Source organism: Ambystoma mexicanum, chromosome 2q, assembly GCF_040938575.1.
Source record: "Ambystoma mexicanum isolate Mex_15411 chromosome 2q, UKY_AmexF1_1, whole genome shotgun sequence".
Taxonomy (NCBI): domain Eukaryota; kingdom Metazoa; phylum Chordata; class Amphibia; order Caudata; family Ambystomatidae; genus Ambystoma; species Ambystoma mexicanum.
In genome coordinates this window covers 732,059,415-732,078,296 of record NC_090924.1, presented here as the reverse complement: position 1 = coordinate 732,078,296, position 18,882 = coordinate 732,059,415, and the positions used below count along the sequence as shown (strand labels likewise).

Below are 18,882 nucleotides of genomic sequence, written 5' to 3'. Positions count from 1 at the left end.
GAATAAACAGTTATTAATTTATCAGTCAGTTAGAATAAGCCTTCTTCATAAGGGAGCAATATAAAAAGTAACACAAATGCACTTCAATACTGTACACACTTAATTTCTAAATCAGTAAAGACCCTTTAGGGATGTCCCACAGACACAACCTACTCCCTCAGGTGACTTCAATAGCTAGGGTGCTGGGGACATTAATATCTTACTGTTTGTATTTAGTACAAAAGGCTAAGCCAAAGGCAATGGGCAAGAGTCTTGTATCGGATGCAGCACTTCTGGTAGGTAAGTAGAAACGTCTTTGCACAATGTTTTAGAAGTCTTTGAAGGAAAGAAGAATCAAATGTAGGGCCACAAGCTGATTAGGCTTGCGAGTAGTAGAAGATGCAAGCAACTCTACGATGAGAGGTAAAATCTCTCCGACTTTACAGTACCTGTGTTAGTGAAGAAAAAGTGCAGCAGATTACTTCTGTTCCTCTGCCGATGTCACTGTTCCTATGAACAGTGACAGAGCTGTCACTCTGAGCCTCAGCCGTGGGGACAAGAGGGAGGACTTCTGGGGACTCTGCTCTGCAATGGGACGGTCACCGCTCGCAACCGGCAATCTTTACAACAAGTGGCACTTCAGTGTTCAGCTCCTCGAGACTACTGCAAATAGCAAGACTGCAGTTTCTGGCTGTCGAGATGGACTTTCCTTGCTTCTGGGGTCCCACACACACTGTTGAGGGGTCTCCTGCTCGGTCAATCCTGCTTCCTGGCAGTCCGGAGGATCTTCCTGGAGCTCTTGGCCAACTTAAAAGTAACGCACACACATCTGGTGTTCCTCTTCCTGGCTATTCGGTTTTCAGCAGCAACCCTGTGGAAAGTCAAGCAGCTCCGGGAAGGATGTCCAGGTGGCTTACTTTGGAGTTGATTGGCCCCACCAACTCAAGGGGAGAAGTTGTCCTTGCAGGGGCTTTTTTGTCGATATGAATTTGGAGTTTCAACACAGCAGCAGGGCTTCACCGGGCAAACAAAAGGTCCAGGAGTTGCAGCAGGCGTCCTCTTCAAGTTCTTCTCCGGTTCGTTTGTCCAGTGGTCTACTCTTCCTTCCAAGCCAAAAACCTGGCCTTTTATTCAGTTCTCTCCCATTCATTCCAGCCTAGCTGTAAGTCACCCAGCAGGGTGGCTGTCCTTGTTGGACAGTCAGCCGGCCAATCACCACAGAGTGCATTTGGGTCTCCGAGGGGACTAAGCACAGGGAGTTTCGGGGACCTCACTCACACGCTGAATAACAAGTTACTTACCAACTGTAACATTCTTTCGATTGGATGTTCCTCCCACGTATTCCTCATCTTAGATATATATCCTTACCTTCAGTTTCACCTAGGAATATTTTCCTCTCTCCAGCAGAGGGCGCTGCACTCGAGGCGACTACGTCAATGTCCCTCGGCGTCCTCTGTCGAACACTGACATCATCAGTTATATAAAGGCCTTGAGTGTGCCTGTTGGCTTCAGTTCTGTTTTTTCGTGCATCAGAGCCCATGACTATGGTTAAAGCCGTGCCTCTTTTGACCCCAGCCTCAAAAGAAATCAGTGTAAACCACGTAAACTGTACTGTGGGGTAGGTTGGGAGGGTCGATGAGGAATACGTGGGAGGAACATCCAATCAAAGAACGTTACAGTTGGTAAGTAACTTGTTTCTTCGAATGGATTGTGTCCTCCCACGTATTCCTCATCTTAGACTCCCAAAGCAGTTTTTTATTCGAGGCGGGAGTACAGATATCTTTTTAGTCATGCACTGAATGTACCACAGATTTGGCAAACAGACCTCCTTGAGAGGTAGTTGAGTCCAAAGCATAATGTTTTATGAAAGTATGCATGGATGACCATGTGGCTGCTGCACAAATATCTTGTACAGGAACACCCCTTTTAAGTGCTGTTTAAGTTGCCATGCCCCTAGTTGAATGAGCTCTTAAACCCTCAGGGGGATCTTTTCCAGCTAGCCTATAACACTCTTATGGCCAAGATTATCCATCTTGATAATGTTTGTTTAGTTACAGGTAGTCCTAACGTACGACCAGTGTATCCCACAAACAGTTGGTCACACTGACGTATTTTTGACAATCTTGATAAATGCTAAGAGTCCTTCTAGGATCTAGCCTATGTAGTATTTCCTCTTCCTTACTTGTGTGAGGAGGGTAGTAAGTAGGTAGAACTATTTTCTATGACAGGTGAAAGTCAAACTATTTTTGGCAGAAAACAAGGCTTGACTCTAAGGACAACTTTATCTTCATGAAAGATGGTGTGAGGAGGACCACTAGAAAGTGCCTGCAACTCTCTTACTCTGCGGGCTGATGTCAATGCAATTAGAAGTATAGTTTTCAGAGTAAGAAGCCTTAATGGGCAAGAATGTAAAGGCTCAAAGGGTGCACATGTCAGAAATTTCAGTACCAAATTTAAATCCCACACAGGAAAAGGTATTGGTGGAAAAACATTGTTTAAACCTTTCAGAAATTGTAGTATTAAAAGGTATCTTAAAATAAGATTTTTCTTCTGACAAGCGCTTGAAGATAGATAGCGTTGCTACATATCCTTTTATTGTACTAACCTGGAGCCCCAGATTAGCCAAATGTAACAGAAAAGATAATACCATTGTAATATCACATTGAAAAGGGTCCACATTCTTATCCCTGCACCAGTTACTGAATTTGTTCCAACGACACCGATACAAACATTTTGTTGCTGGCCTTCTTGCCGAAAGCAAGATCTCCATAACATCATCCGGAAGGTCCCAATCCTTGTATCTCAACCTCTGTTTATGTTTATTAATTTATATTGCGCGCCAGACCCGAAGGTATGAGGGTGCAGGAGCAGCAAGGTTATTCTCAGCTTGGTTACAGTGCTGTACAGTAATTTACAGTGTTTACATAGGTTGATACAGTTGCGATGGATGCAGTAGTATACAGTTTACAGGTATACATGGTTACATGATTAGTAAGGGCGAGGTCAGTTATTGGTCATTATTCTTTAATCACTGAATGTAGCTACGCCTAAAGTGGGGATAGGTTTGAGGTGTCCTAAGGGAGGGTGGTAAAGAGTTTACCACGAGTTTACCACTTTCAGAAGCCATGCATGAAGGTGGAGTATGTTGACCTATGGATGGAGAACCTGACCTCCCTCTTGCGAGAGAAGATCCTCTCTTTTTGGAAAACCTATTGGAGGGCAGATGGACATGTCTAGAACATGTCGGGTACCATGTTCTCCTGGCCCAATCCGGGGCAATTAGGATCATGGTTTTCCCGAACTTCCTCAACCTCCTGATCACGTGAGGGATGACAGGGACTGGAGGAAAGGCATATAGCAGTGGAAACTCCCAGTCCACTACAAATGCGTCTCCTAGAGCTCCTCTCGGGGGAAATTCCCTTGAACAATACAGTTCGCATTTCCTGTTGACACTGGTCGCGAACAGATCCACTTGAGGGGTTCCCCAAAGGGTGAAGATCTCCAGAAGGACTTCCTGAGCTAACTCCCACTCGTGGGAGACTGTGCTCTGCCTGCTCAGAGTGTCCGCCGCTATGTTTTGCTCTCCTGCTAGGTGAATGGCGGATAGAGATCCCTTCTTGTATTGCCCAGAACCAGAGCTGCACTGCCTCTCTGCACAGTGGTAGTGACCCTACACCTCCTCTCTTGTTGAGGTAGTACATGACCATTGTCTTGTCCGTCACTATCAGGACATTCTTTCCCCGTACAGGCGGCAGGAAGGCCTTCAGTGCTAGTCTGACTGCCCTCAGCTCCAATAGGTTGATATGTAGTTTGGACTCCGATGGAGACCAACGACCGCTGATCGTCAACTCGTTGGTGAGAGCCCCCCATCCCGTAATGGAGGCGTCCGTCACTACTGTTTATCTCCGGCTATGGTTGCCAAAATATTCCCCTCTGAAGATGTGCTGTCTGCAAGTCGACCATTGTAGATCCTGTGCCACTCTGGTTGGAACGTGTAAAGGATCTGACATTTCCCCTGAGAATTGGGACCTTTGAGTCCTGAGAGCCCATTGAAGAGATCTCATTCTCAATCTGGCCTCTGGCACCAGAAAAATGCAGGATGCCATGAGACCGAGCAACCTGAGAAAGTCGAAGGCCGGTAGATACTGGGCATTCTGGAATTTTGTTACCATCTGCAGAATGTGGTGAGCACTCTCTTCGGGAGGCGAGGCTTTGCCCGGACAAGTATCCAAGACTGCTCCTATAAACTGGAGCTTCTGTGATGGTATTATGTTTGACTTTTTTAAATACAGAGAAAACCCTAGTTTGTGAAGTAAGTGGCAAGTCTTGGATAGATGGTCCCGGGCTTGTTCTGGGGAGCGTGCCCTGATCATCCAGTCGTCCAAATAGGGGTAGACATGAATCCCCCCCCTCTTTCGAGACTCGCTGCCACTACCGCCATCAACTTGGTGAAAACTATTGGGGCGGAGGTTAACCCGAATGGCAGAACTCCAAACTGAAGTGGGAATTGCCAATCGCGAACCTCAGGTACTTTGTGCTTGAGATGGATTGGCACATGAAAGTAAGCATCCTGAAGGTCCAATGATACCAACCAGTCTTGAATCTGAAGAGCCTGAAGGATCTGAGAAAGAGTAACCATCTTGAACTTGTCCTTCCTGAGGAACTTGTTCAAGATGGGTCTCAGTCTCCGTCCTCCTTTGGAATGAGGAAATATGGGGACTATCAACCTTTGTTCCTATCCACTACAGGTATATGTTCTATTGCACCTTTCTGTAGCAGGGTTAAAACTTCCTGCAACAGGAGCGGGTCTGGATTTTTGGTAGAGTTGTATTCCAGTGGGTAATTCAGATGTTTCTTTAGAAAGGGAAGGTAATAACCTTGAGATACTGTTTCCAGCGCACAAGCATCTGAAGTAATGCCCCGCCATTCTTTCAGATGCTGTGAGATCCTGCCTCCCACTGGGGTCTTGTGAGTCAAAACCTCAGAGTGGTTTTGCGGCAGCTCCAGCAGCAGCTGACGGGACAGATGCTGCTGCTCGCCCCCGAGGAAATTTCCTTTGCCCTCTTTGACTGGCCTGTCCCCTTCCTCTCCCAAATGAGGCGTAAAAATGAAAGGGACAACCCCTCCAGGAAGATGAGCCTGTGTAGGGGCGTTGCTGGGGTTGTCTTATAGCGGCACTGAGTGACTTTGCCGCTGCCTTGGAGGTCTGCAGCTTCTCCAAACTTTCATCTGCATTGCTGCCAAACAACCTCGAACAGTCAAATGGCATATTAAGAAGTCTAGATTGAACATCTGGTGCGAAACCTGACTTCCTTAGCCACGGAAATCTGCGTAGCACTGGCTAAACGCCATGGACCTGCTGATACTGTCAGCTGTGTCCAAACCTGCTTGAAGGCATTCCCCCGAAGCCTCCTTGCCATCCTTTATTATGCAGAGGAAACCATCATGTTCCTCTCCTTCCGAGATGTGTTGAGCTGCTGCTGACATGCAGTGCCACAGAGTATAAGTGAATCTTGCCAGCGTGCAAGATACATTTGTGGATTTTAGAGCCATGCTCCCTGATGTAAAAACCTTTTTCGACCATGCATCAATCTTTTTGTCATCCCTATCGGGGGAATTGTAGGGCATGCAGCTTTTTTTTGTTGATGTGGCTGCCTGAACTACCAGGCTCTCAGGAGATGGACGCTTACTCAAGTACTCTGGATCAGAGTTACAAGGTCTATATTTTGCCACATATTTTATTCACTGCTGGAACGGAGTCAGGTTTTTCCCAAGCAGCATTTACTCTCCTTTGCAAGGCAATATGAAAGGGAAGGGAATAGTTTCTTACCTGTAACTCCATTTCTCCAGCATTGGATCTTTCATGGATTCACATGCTTAGAATATTCCCCGTCGTCAGGCTGGGAATCCCCGGTACATTATATAGACCCTTTCCCGTAGGAAAACTTTTTCGACGCTTATGCGTCCTATCCACCTCGTTTTGTATCATGCGTGCCCGCACCGTCAGGACGTCATGATATAAATACAGGCCCCGCCCCCCGCGCTCCCTCAGATTTCGGCCCCCAAAGTAGTGGGGGAACCGGTTTGCATGTTCAGGGGAGGCAGGTGGGCGCATGTGAATCCATGAAAGATATCAATGCTGGAGAAATGGAGTTACAGGTAAGAAACTATTCCCTTCTCCAGCATTGGATCTTTCATGGATTCACATGCTTAGAATAGATTACATAGCAGTACCACCCCCAAAGAGGAGGCGTGCATGCAAACCCATATACTTTGTTCGCAAAGCCCGTTCCCTATGATCATGTATACATCAGTAATTGTTAACATAGGAAAACGAACCACATACAGTCATAAATTCCATAGGATGCAACCCCTCAGCCGGGGCTTACCTTATTGGAATAGGTGTCGAAGCACCGCCTGTCCCATCCGGGTATCTTCGGCATGTTGCTGCGACAGGCAGTAATGGCGGGTAAAGGTGTGTGTAGCCGCCCAGGTAGCCGCCATGCAGATGTCCCCCAGAGGGACTCCGGCCCACAGTGCCGTCGACGATGCCGCTGCTCTAGTTGAGTGAGCTCTTGGCCGTCGTAGAAGAGGCTTCCCTGCCCTGGAATGGCAGTACGAAATGGTAGATGACACCCATCTTGACAGTCCTTGCTTCGAAATGGCTTTTCCTTTAGCACCCAAACCATAGGCCACGAACAGCTGTCTCGTTTCTCTGAACGGTTGCGTACGATGAAGATAAAACTTGAGAGCCCTTTTTACATCCAATGTGTGTAGCATGCGCTCCGCTCCCGAGCATGGCTCCGGAAAAAACGTAGGCAACACAATAGAGGAGTGTTTATGGAACACCGAAGGAGCTTTTGGTATGAACTGCGGGTTAGTGGCTAGGACTACCTTGTTCTTGAAAAATCGTAAGTATGGTGGGTCTACCATTAGAGCCTGAACTTCTGAAATACGTCGGGCTGAAGTGATGGCCACCAGGAAGGCCAATTTCCACGACAAAAACTTTAGAGACGATGATGACATTGGCTCAAAAGGAGGCTTCATAAGAGACGTTAAGACCAGATTGAGGCTCCACTCCGGCGGAAATTTCTTCTCTGGAGGGAAACTCCGAAAGAGGCCTTTAAGGAAGTGCTTAATCAGGCGGTCGCTGAACAATGGTGCCGAATGCCGTCGACGAGTAAACCTGGAAATGGCTGCTAGGTGTACTTTTATTGACTATACCGACAGGCCCTTTTGAGCTAAGAACAGCAAGTATGGAAGGAGCTGTTCCGGCTTAATCGATTGCGGGACCAAACCTGGTTGATCCTCACACCATTGACAGAAACTCCTCCATTTGTACGCGTATGAGGCGTTTGTGGAAGGTGCTCTTGCCGCTTGCAGGATATGCCGACAGTCCTCCGGTATCGTTAGCCGACCAAATTCGGCGAAGTCAGGAGCCAGGCCGTCAACTTGAGGCTGTCCGGGTCGTGATGCCAAACGACACCCTCCTGTCGAGACAGAAGGTCGGGGGTCTTCTGGAATCTCATTGGTTCCGCCACCGCTAAGTGTAGTAGGTCTGAAAACCACACCTGTCTGGCCCAGTACGGGGCCACCAGAATTACCCGACATGGGTACCTGAGGATCCATTGCAACGTCCTCTGTACAAGGGGAAACGGAGGGAATGCGTACAGGAATTTGTTCGTCCATGGGAAGGAGAACGCATCCCCCAGTGAGCCCTGCTGAGGCCATCTGCTTGCGTACTGATGGCATTTCCTGTTGTTCTTCGTCGCAAACAAGTCTATGGAAGGGTGTCCCCATTTCTTGAATACTTTTTGTAGATGTTGGTCGTTCAGCACCCATTCGTGAACTTCGTTCATTTCTCTGCTGAGGGCATCGGCTTCCACATTTCTCACGCCTGGTAGGTGGAACGCTAAGATTTGCATGTTGTGTTGCAGGGCCCAATGCCAGATTTTCTGTGCCTCCGTCGATAGGGACCTGGAACGTGTCCCTCCTTGTTTCCTCAAGTAGAACATCGTAGTGGTGTTGTCCGTCATGACACGCACCACCGAGTCCCTCAGTTGAGGAAGAAAAGATTTCAGAGCCCATCGCACTGCTCTCAGTTCTAGCAGGTTGATATGCAGGGAGGACTCCTGCAACGACCACTGGCCTTGTACCTATAACGTATCCAGATGAGCTCCCCATCCGCTTAGCGATGCATCCGTCACCACCGTCTTTTGGAACTCTGGTTCCAGTAGAGGCATGCCTTTCGTTAGATGAGTAGACACTCTCCACCAGCAGAGTGCTTGAACTAGTTGTTCGTCGACGACCAGTCTGTCGGACCAGCGACCTCGGCTCTGCGCCCAACGGTCCGCTAGAAATTCCTGGCAAGGTCTCATAAACAGACGGCAGTTGTTTATCAACGGAATGCAGGACGACATGGTCCCTAGCAGGGACATGTACTTGCGCACTGAAACCTTGATACCGCCTCCCCATTCCGACGCCTTGCTTTGAAGTTTCTGAATTCTTTCGCTGGATGGTCTCACCAGGCTTGTGTGTGTATGAAACTCCGCTCCTAGAAAGACCAAGGTCCTCGAAGGCTCTACGGAGGACTTGTTGAAGTTTATTGCGAAGCCCAGTTCCTGTAAGAGGGACATTGTGACCCTTAGACTGTCTCGTGTTTGTTCCTTGGACGAACCTCTGACCAGCCAGTCGTCTAGATATGGATAGACATGGTGACCATCCTTTCTTAAATGGGCCGCTATAGGGGCCAAGCACTTGGTGAACGTCCTGGGGGAGGACTTGAGCCCAAAAGGGAGGACCTTGAACTGAAAATGCTTTCTCCCGACGACGAACCTTAAATATCTCCTGTGTCGTGGGCGTATTGGGATGTGAAAATAAGCATCTTGAAGGTCTAGTGATGATAGACAATCCATGGGTTGCACCGACCTGATAACCTCTTGGAGCTTTAGCATTTTGAATTTTAGGCTCTTTAGCCACTTGTTGAGTACCCTCAGGTCGAGAATGGGCCTCCATTTGCCGTTTGGCTTCTTGACAACGAAGAACCTGGAATAAACTCCTTGTCCTTCCTGTGCCACAGGAACTCTCTCTACCGCCCCTTTTCGCAACATAAGCGCCGCCTCTTGTCGTAGGATTCGGAGGTGGGGCTGTGTCGAGAATAAAGGAGGAAGACGTGGAGGCTTGTCTTTGAATTGTAGCGCATGACCCATGCGAATCGTGTCTAGAACCCATCGATCTGTGGTGATGCATTTCCATCGGTCGAAGTGATGAGAGACTCGACCCCCCAGGACGTTCCGAAGGCCGTCATTGGTTGCTGGTTTGCTTGTTCTTCGTTGACGACGGACCCGAGCCTCGCCGCCTGGAGGCTTGATAGTCCCTGCTTCTACGTGCCGACTGGGACGCTCGTCTGAACCCTTGTGAAGAGTACGAGGGCCTGTTAAATCCACGGTCCCTCGAGGCTCCAAAGCGGGAGTTTCCAGAAGCACCCCTGAAGGGGCGAAAAGAGCGAAAGTTTCTACCTGTTTGAAGGGCGCCAAGGGACCTAGCAGTATCCGTGTCTTCTTTCATCCCTTTCAACGCTTCATCAACCTTTTCGCCAAACAGGTGTTCCCCTTCGCATGGCATGTCAAGGACTTTGTACTGGACTTCAGGACGGAAAGTAGTACATTTGAGCCACGCTTGTCGACGAAGCACTACTCCATGGCTGATTTTTTGAAACCAGACTCTGCTAGGTCAACTGCGACATTAATAGCGTGGTTCGAGGCCTCTTCGCCATCCCGCACCAGTAACATAGCTGCTTTCCGGTGTTCGTCTGGCAGGTGTTCCAGGATAGGGGCTAGTTTGTGCCACATTTCTCTATCATATCGTGACACGATTGCTAAGGAATTGGCTGCTCCGACCGAGAGCACCTTTTTTCCAAAGGCGTCCTGCCTCCTAGCCTCGCTTTCCGGTGGCGTTGGAACATTTTTGCTGTACCCTGGCCTTCCTAGCCGCTGCCGCCGACACCACCGAGTCAGACAGAGGCTGTGATGTTAGACATTTTGGAGTGGACTCCGGAGCTTTAAACTTTTTCTCAATCCGTCCCTTTATGGCTGGCTCCGAGAACGGATGGCGCATCGTCTTGAGACCTTCTTGCCACACGTGGTCCAGGATTGGGATGGCAAATACCGATTTTCTCCTTTGAGCCATGTGGTCAAAAAGGAAACAGTCTTTCTTCTGCTCCTCAGGAATCAAGCCGAACTCGGAACAAGCTTTTCCCATCATTGCATGGAAGGCTCCCACATCATCCGGGGGAGATGGCTGTGTTTGGCTCCTCGTAGACTCTAACTCTACATCCGAATTCCATGTTGGGTCCCTCGACGGTGACAGGGAGATGTCTGACCCCGAGTCACCCGGTATAGAGTCGGACTCCGACAACTCACCCTCCTCCTGAGCTCGAGGACGATCTTTTACCACCTGGGGAGCCGATGGGTGTTTAGTCGTCGAGCGAGCCGTACAGATTTGCTCGTCGACGGAAGGTACAGAAAAAAAAGTGACGATGACGTCCCAGGTTGAGGGAACTGCGTATCCAGCTGTTGCAGGAGCTTCTGAAGAGTATTAAGCACATCCAGAGACAAGACCGTCTGGGGGGTCAGTAGCCTGGATGATATAGGTACCGTACCCCCGCTCGCACTCATCGTCGCCGACGTGGAAGGCCGTAAGCCTAAATCCGATGGCTGCAGAACCGTGTCGCCTTCTCCTTCCGCCGAGCAGGCCATGTCTGGCTGCAGTAAGACCTCAGGGGGGATCGGGTCATAGACCTCTGGCAGCCAAGCCATAGACTGAGTCTCCGTCGACGAAGGAATCCCAACCGCTGCTGCCTGAACGGTAATAGGCATAGTCAATGACACCGAGGTCGACGAGCACGTCGTCGTCGTCGAGCCCTTAGACTTCGTCGTCGATTTCGATGCCGACTTCCCGGCTGAAGCATCTCGACTCATGGAAGACCTGGGACGGTCCCCTGAGGAGGATTTTGACAGCGCTAGCCTCTCCGTCTTAGATGATGAGGAGGAGGAGGGCTTTTTATGTGATGAGGAAGATCCAGCATGTTTCCCCTTATGCTTGTCCTCAGTGCAAATTTCCGCTGGCCGTACCTTTTTTGATGGAGGCTCCGACTTGCTCCTGGAGGCCGTGGAGCCAACTTCCGAAGCCGGGTAGGCACCCGCTCCGTCATTAAGCCAGTCGACCAGCCTTCTTTTACGGTCCTTAAGGGTTTTTTGAGAGAAACCCTGGCATATCTCACATGTATCCGCCGTGCGGTGCGGGTGGAGACAGTAGATACAGTCCATGTGGCCGTCTCCTTCATAAACTTTTTTGAGGCCACATGTTGCACACGGGCGAAATAACGTTTTTCCAGACATAATTCTCCAGAATTTGAACTTCGACGAAGCGAAACAGAAAAAACAACCTAGTTTTCACTAGTAGTAAACACGAGGATCCCACTACTTTGAAAGACGGTTGAAATCTGAGGGAGCGCGGGGGCGGGGCCTGTATTTATATCATGACGTCCTGACGGTGCGGGCACGCATGATACAAAACGAGGTGGATAGGACGCATAAGCGTCGAAAAAGTTTTCCTACGGGAAAGGGTCTATATAATGTACCGGGGATTCCCAGCCTGACGGGGAATATTCTAAGCATGTGAATCCATGAAAGATCCAATGCTGGAGAAGTATGGGATCTGGTTGAGGACCTCCTGACAAAATATACTGAGTTCCTACCCCATCCCATAAATTCTGTTACTTTGTTCATAAGTTTTCTATAACCCAAATCAGCATGTTCTGCTGGATCTGGTTTTTCAAACTCGAATTCAGGGGACGTACCTAGTCCACTTGCAGATTGTAAACATTCATACAGGTCTTGCATTTTTGAGTGAGGATCAATTAATTCCTCAGGGACCTCCCTTGCACCATATTTTACCCCTGCTGATGAAACTTCAGGTTCATCTCCTTCATCCTCCTCATTTCCTGAAGACATTTCTCCATATATGGATGACATAGTTTGGAAAAAATCATGCCTGCTTTCAGGAATAGGTTTCACCCCTGTAATTGGTGTCGACGTCGAAGGAAGCGTCAATGGCGTCAAAGTTGTGGCCGTTACCTTCGATGTTGTCGAGGCATTCTTCAATGTTTTCGAAGGCGCTACGAATGTTGTCGAAGGTATCATCGAGACAAACAACGCCGTCGAATGAGCCTTCGAAACAATCGATGTCGAAGGAGTCTTCGAGGTAGTCGATAGTGTACTCGACGTAACTTTTTTTTGGCTGGGTCGTCGACCCCTTATACTCAACAGCCTTCGATGGAGGCTTCAAAGAGGTTTTCGTTGAGGTTCTTAAAGACGTATCAATGTCTAAAGTCTTTTTCTTAAGGTCTGCTTCCTGTTTATGCACTGGAAGGCTTTTCTTTTTAGGTGTTTGGGAAGATTCCCTAGAAGACACCCTCGACAATTTCTTGTCGGATTTCCTAGTTTTAGACCTTCCCCTGTCACTTTTTTGTGGCATAGAGGCATGATCTTCAACAGACATTTTAGAGGGGGACTGGGCCGCGTTCTCAAAAATGTTAATCATCGATGCTCTAAATGCTTCCCACTTTTTAGGGGAGTCATGCTTTGTTGCATATGTAATAACGTCCTCCGATGTAGTCGAGGAAGAGGGAGATCGGTGCCGTCTTTTCTTCACTTTTTTGGACAAAGAATAAGAGGACTTCCTCGATCTACTCCTCGATCTGGATTTTTTATGGCGTTTTACCAAAGACTCGAGTGTTTCTTCCCTCTCGAAGAAAACTTTGAGGATTCCACCCCCACCGCCAGTTTATCTCGTCTTTCTTTCAAGGCCTTATGGGTCATTGACTGACAAGAACCGCAGTCGTCGATTCGATGTTCAGAACTGAGGCACCAGAGGCAGTTACGATGAGGGTCGGTCAGCGACATTTTTCTTCCAGACCTTTGGCATTTCTTAAAACCCGTTTTCGAGTGGATGGGTTCGAAGAAGACATTATTCGCTATAACTGAAGCGCCATTTTATATCGATCTGAAGCGAAGCCAACGGAAAAATCGAACTGAAGCCAACGGATGCGCTCGAGGCCTTTATACAACTGATGACGTTGGTGCTCGACGGAGGCCACCGAGGGACATAGATGTCGTCGCCTCGAGTGGAGCGCCCCCTGCTGGAGAGAGGAAATGTTCCGAGGCGAAACTGAAGGTAAGAATATATATCTAAGATGAGGAATATGTGGGAGGACACAATCCATTCGAAGCTCCTTTTTCTGATCGACAAGTGAAGCTCCGGAAGGAAAGACTTCTTCCCTTGGGTTAGTGGGACCAACTAACAGAGACCAACTCCACTGGACCATCTTCCCCAACTGGCTGTACTTCTTTGCTGCTGCAGGAACCAAGTGCCAGGGGTCGAGAAATCCATAGTCAAGTGAAATGTCTGCAAGCTGGCCAGAAGCTCCAGGACTCTTCCCAGGACCCTCCAGAAGCAGGATGACCAAAGTTAGAGTCCACTCACCAGAGTGCAGGACTCACAGAGTGAAGGAAGCCCAACCGGTGTCCAAGATCCGCAGTGGTGCTGCAAAGTGCTGTTGACCTGAAAAGAGCCCGTAGCTGCCGCCGTCCTCCAAATTGCCGCTGCACGAGTCCTCCAGATGTCTTCCCGCTTGTCCCCACGACTGAGGCCCAGGAACCCAGGATCTGCATTATTGCAACCAGCAGCTTGACCACTCTCCTTCTAACCAAAGGTACTGTTCTGACTTGGGGTACTGATCTCAGTGTCTTTAACATTGCTCTTCTCAGTTGAGACTTTAAGTAGCTACTTCTGCTAGAGTTGATTTCAGCTCTACCCTTCACAAATGAACAGCGTGTGACCCTACAGTGATTTTTGTTCAACAAACTCGCTAACTTTGTCCAAGACTTTGTTATCTAAGAAGTGCCTCAGCTCCATAGACTATGCTCCAATTGACCTTGGTTGTCCTGGCTCCCTGCAGATTCTTCTAGTCCACTTGACTGATATTTACTGTCCCGCAGAGGTGATAATTTGGTTTTAAACTATTACTGCTGGGAAAGGTTTTTGTTTAGACTTCAGTGGAAGAATTAAGTGTGCACATGCTCTGAGAACCTGTTTAACCTTTTTCCTTTCCTTAAACTTTCCTTTCAACAAGCCTCAGAATCTACAAAGCGTAAATGTGATATATAAATGCCATTACTTTCCTAGTTAGTGGAGTCACCACAGGGTGTAAGAAGTGTATAATAAGTGTCTCTAAAGGGTATCTACTAGCTTTGATTCTGGAAATGTTTTTTAAAGTATATTTGATTGTTACATATATTGCCCTTTTTAAAGAATGCTTATTTAAAAACTGCTGTTAAAGATATAAATAACTATTTTAACTAAAACCTTGAGTGTAAGTGATACTTGTATTTGAGAATTTCATTGCTACAGCTCACATTTACCCCTCTTGAGATAAGCCTGGCTGCTCAGTCACACTACCAACTTGTGCAGTACAGGCCTATACCAAAAGGTGGGTGATCTAATACCAAGAGGACAAGTTTTGTGTAGTCTCCCACAGGGTTACTACATCAATTCTTGCCTAACAATATCCATCAGATGAGGAATCTGAGGGAGAAAGGCATTCCATTGAAGAAGGTTTTATGCTTTCCTCTGCGTATCTTCAAGCATTGTGGTGTGTTTTGATGAATGTTTCTATGACTGTGACCAGTACTTACCACAAGACTCAACTTGGGCTACTTTTATTTATAATAAATCTTTGGTTTATAATACTTCTAGTTGTGTTTATATTGAATCCTTGCTGTACTATAAGTTCAGTGTACTTTCCTACAGCCCTCTCTCCCTCCTAAGATAAGCCTGGTGGCTCTGTCTACGCTACCATAAACTCAGGTGGTACAGCCTTATACTAAGAGTGGAGTCTTGCACTGTCTCAGTTGAATGGTTTTACTAAGCCCTTAGTTTGACTTCAGAAGAGGAGACAGTAACAGCCATGGCATTAGGAGGTAGGGGCAGCTGCTTTAAGAGCTTTGCGTACAGTTTTGTCTCGATGCATAGTTAGAAATCTGCATCCACCTGTAGAAGACCCTATAGCCCTTTCAACAGAGCTTTGGGATACATTAAAGATGAGCCGGTCTGTATTTCCTGTTGGATGCAATGTTCTAGCCTCTACCAGCTTCTCGATGCAGTGCCTGCAGCCATCTCTACATACTCCATTTCTCCACCACAGTTACCAACCTTCAATACATATGTCAGTGAAACATGGGTGGCCCAGTACAGTACAAAGGTTACTGAATGTTAATTGATAAGTTTAAATGAACTTGAAGAATTGATTTAGAAAGCATTCAATTTGAAAATCATGAAGCAATAGACAACACAGGACTGTTCAATATAAAATATTTAGTACATCATACCTTCTGGTCTGAATTTCCCTCCGCTTTAGGCTGTAATGCTGGGTGAACATGTTTCACCACTTTCCCCTGTAACTTCTTCGCAACAACTGCAGTCCTTCCAGCAGAAGCTGAAGCAGCATGGGCTAGGGGTTTCACCTGAGCAGCAGGAACTGTGCCTCTTCGGTTGCAGGTAATATCAGTGACTTGAGATGGTGCAATAGGCAGTTCACGCAAATTACTATTTCGCATAGACTGCTGGTTGGAGCCTTTCCTAAGATTCTGTGCAGGTGTGCTCTGATGAATAAAAACCATTTGTTACATTATGTTACATTTGAACATTTTACAAATAAAGCACATAGCCTTCACTTTGAACATCACATCTCCAACCCATGCAAAGCCACCTTCTTTTACATTCTTTATGTTAAAAATAGTGATATACGTTTCACTTCCCACGTAACTTATCTTCTCCCTCCAACATTTGCATATTTTAGTACAGTTGTCATTTTCGCTCCATTTTAGCCTCATTCTTAGACCTTTTGCATATTCACAAGTTCCTTCAGCTTTTTCCTGGACAATTTTAACCTCTCCGCTTGCCCCTGCAACTCACTTCATGGACAAGTACTAGTCAGTCCCTAAGACTACTAGTACAGGGGTATATTGCTCCCCATTTCTACCTTGTGTGAAGCACTACTAACTTCCTTAAGGATAATAGCGCGGGGGACCCCATTACTCACTTCTTTTTCTCTAAAGTAATTCTTAATCAACTGTTACTGAAAGGTTTGTGGTAATGCATCTTTATTTTTACATATTTTACTGGTGCACCACTATGCACCTTTACATTTACTGCAAAGGTGTCTTTTAGCTACTACAATGGTAAAAAAAGGCTACCCTATTTTTTTAGCCCTGCCACTGCAAAATATTACCTTTGTTTGGATGTCTTCCTACTGTTCAGTAGTAGGAACGGACATGCATGATCATTCCACTTCACGAGCAGTGTCCAGGGCCCGGGAAGAGCAGCAGTGTCCATGGAACGGACTAGCACTGGTTTATGGTCCCAGACACCTTACCAGCCGTCACAAGTCTGTCCGCTTGTTATCCAGGAATGGATACCCTGTGTCAAGAACTGGACTGCTGCATATTTCCTGCTAGGTCGGTTTTGGTTGCCCTCAGCAAAGCATTTTGTAAACCTAGGCACATCTTGGAGCTATTCTTCATTTGATCTGTGTAACTAGCACTGAGGACAGTTTCTGAAACTGCCATTCGCCAAGTCCTGCAAGGCAAAGCTCTGCTTGTGACAGGGGAAGCATACCACAAATGTCTCCTGTTTTAGCTTTTGGGGACAATTGGTTATTAATTCTACTCGTAATTTGGTGTGGTTAGGCATAATTCTCAGAAATGTGTTAATTCCCTTCTACCTTTAGAGACCCCCAGCTGTTTTTGCTAGACATTAGGACTATTTATTTCTAACCTGGAGAGAGTGAGACCTTTTTCCCACTCTCATGTATTTTTTCTGTGATTTGGTCTCCGTTTCTCTTTCGACTTTGGAGTCTGACAAACTCTATAGGCATCATTACATTGTGACACAAAGCACCTTCAGTGCCGTGACACAGGGAAGTCTCTTATATTTCACAAAGGGTTGAATACCTTCTCTTGGATAAACTACTGTTTCCAAGAACAGTAAAGTGAAATTGACTTTACTTACATTTGTAACTTTCTAGACCCAGCACACACTATCTTACAATAGGGTTCTGGAGGGATTACTTAGTATCCCCTTTGTCTAGCTTCTCATGTAGCATTTTTATTTTACCCTTTCCTCAACAAATGGCTGGTGGCAGTGGTTTACATTTAACTAACGTGGTGTGCTTTTACCGCGGGCTGCGTTCGCAGCTGCAGTAAAGCACCCAAGGGTGCCATTTTTGTCAAACTGTCCTGGTCTTCTTTTGTCGCCATTTCTTTGTGGAAAGGTCCTTTGAGATTTACTCTGCGTGCCAAAACAGGTTTGGTCCCTTTGTTCGTTTTTTCTTTGGCAGGATTCACAGTTGAAGCCCGCCTCTGGCTCCAGGGGATCTGGCTGGGGCAGGAAGCGAGGGAGGTGCCCGAAACTTCCTGTGCTTTGTCTCCTATGAGACAGGAAAGCACCCCTAGGTGATTGGCCGCCTGGCTGTCCGGCAAGGACAGCCACCCTGCTGGGTGACTGACAGCTAGGCTGGAATGAAAGGGAAAGAACTGAATAAAAGGTGAGGCTTTTTGGCTTGGCAGGCAGAGCGAACCACTGGATGAAGGAATCCGAAGAAGAACTTGGAAGAGACGCCTGCTCCAACTTTGCCTGGTGAAGCCCTGCTGCTGTGCAGAAGCTCCGAATTCACTTTGACTAGAGAAGCCCCGCAAGGACGACTTCTCCCCTTGAGTTGGTGGGACCAATCAACTTCAAAGTAAGCCACATGTACATCCTCTCGAAGCTGGTTGTATTTACACTGCAGTTGCTGCTGGAATCAAAGAGCCAGGGAGAGGCACACCCGATTGGTGCTTTGCTTTTAAGTTGGCCAAGAGCTCCAGGAAGATCCTCCAGACTCCCAGGAAGCCAGACTGACCGAGCCTGAGCCACCTCAACAGAGTGCTGGACACCAGATGCAAGAAAAGCCCACCTCAACAGCCAAGAAACCGCAGTGTCTCTATTTGCTGAGATGCGAGGAGCTGAAACCAGGAAGTGCCACTGAATAGAAGTTGGTCCTTTTCTGTCGCCCACCATCCCATTGCAGTGCAGGAGTCCTCCAGACATCCTCCCTCTTGTCCCCACGACTGAGGCCCAGGAACACAGGATCTGCAGAGCTGCACAGGAACAGAAGGCAGCTGGACAGTTTTTCTTCTAACAAAAGGTACTGTAAAGTCAAAGAGAACTTACCTCTTGTTGAGTAACCTCACTTGTTCTCAGAGGATAGTTGTCTTGGTTGCTCCTGTAGAGTTGCCAACACCTCGTTTACCTCACAAGCCTAATCAGCTTGTGGTCCTGCTTTGATTTCTTCATTTCTACAAAGACTTCTCAAACATTGTGCAAGACTTTTACCTACCTGGAAGAATTGCTTCAGCTCACCTAGACTTTTCTTCAATTGACTTTGGCCTGGCTTGGCTCCCTGAATGAATCTTCTTCTCTCCAACTGTGCGTTATGTCTTCCTTCCAGGAAGGGGTTAACTTGCTTTGCATTGGGGGTTACCAAAAGTACTTCCCCGCTTCAGAATATTTGAGAAATCTCTTGTCTTGTTCCAATAACCTTTTTTCTTTGAAATACTCCCAAGTATTGCTCTAAATGCAACAGTGATATATTAATGTCAACAGTGTCCTAGCTATTTAAGTCACCTGAGGGTGTAGGAATGGTCTCTGTGCCATCCCAAATGGGTACTTGCTGATTTGGAGAAACTAAGTGTATTTTGGAGTGTATTTGTGCGTTACTATTATATTGCCCCTTCTGAAGAAGGC

General features: G+C 47.3%; 1 protein-coding gene across 6 annotated transcripts in view; it reads right to left on the bottom strand.

The window, feature by feature from the left end:
- RBM33 (RNA binding motif protein 33) overlaps positions 1–18,882 on the bottom strand; it is a 1,526,085-nt gene that overhangs the window by 560,445 nt on the left and 946,758 nt on the right. For all 6 annotated transcript variants that reach the window (XR_011303311.1, XR_011303310.1, XM_069647955.1 and 3 more), the window contains one exon: positions 15,429–15,701. Coding sequence is in view for 4 of the 6 variants with exons in the window: in XM_069647955.1 (XP_069504056.1) it covers positions 15,429–15,701 (273 nt within the window). In the remaining 2 variants the exon portion in view is untranslated. The remainder of the gene's footprint in view (positions 1–15,428; positions 15,702–18,882) is intronic.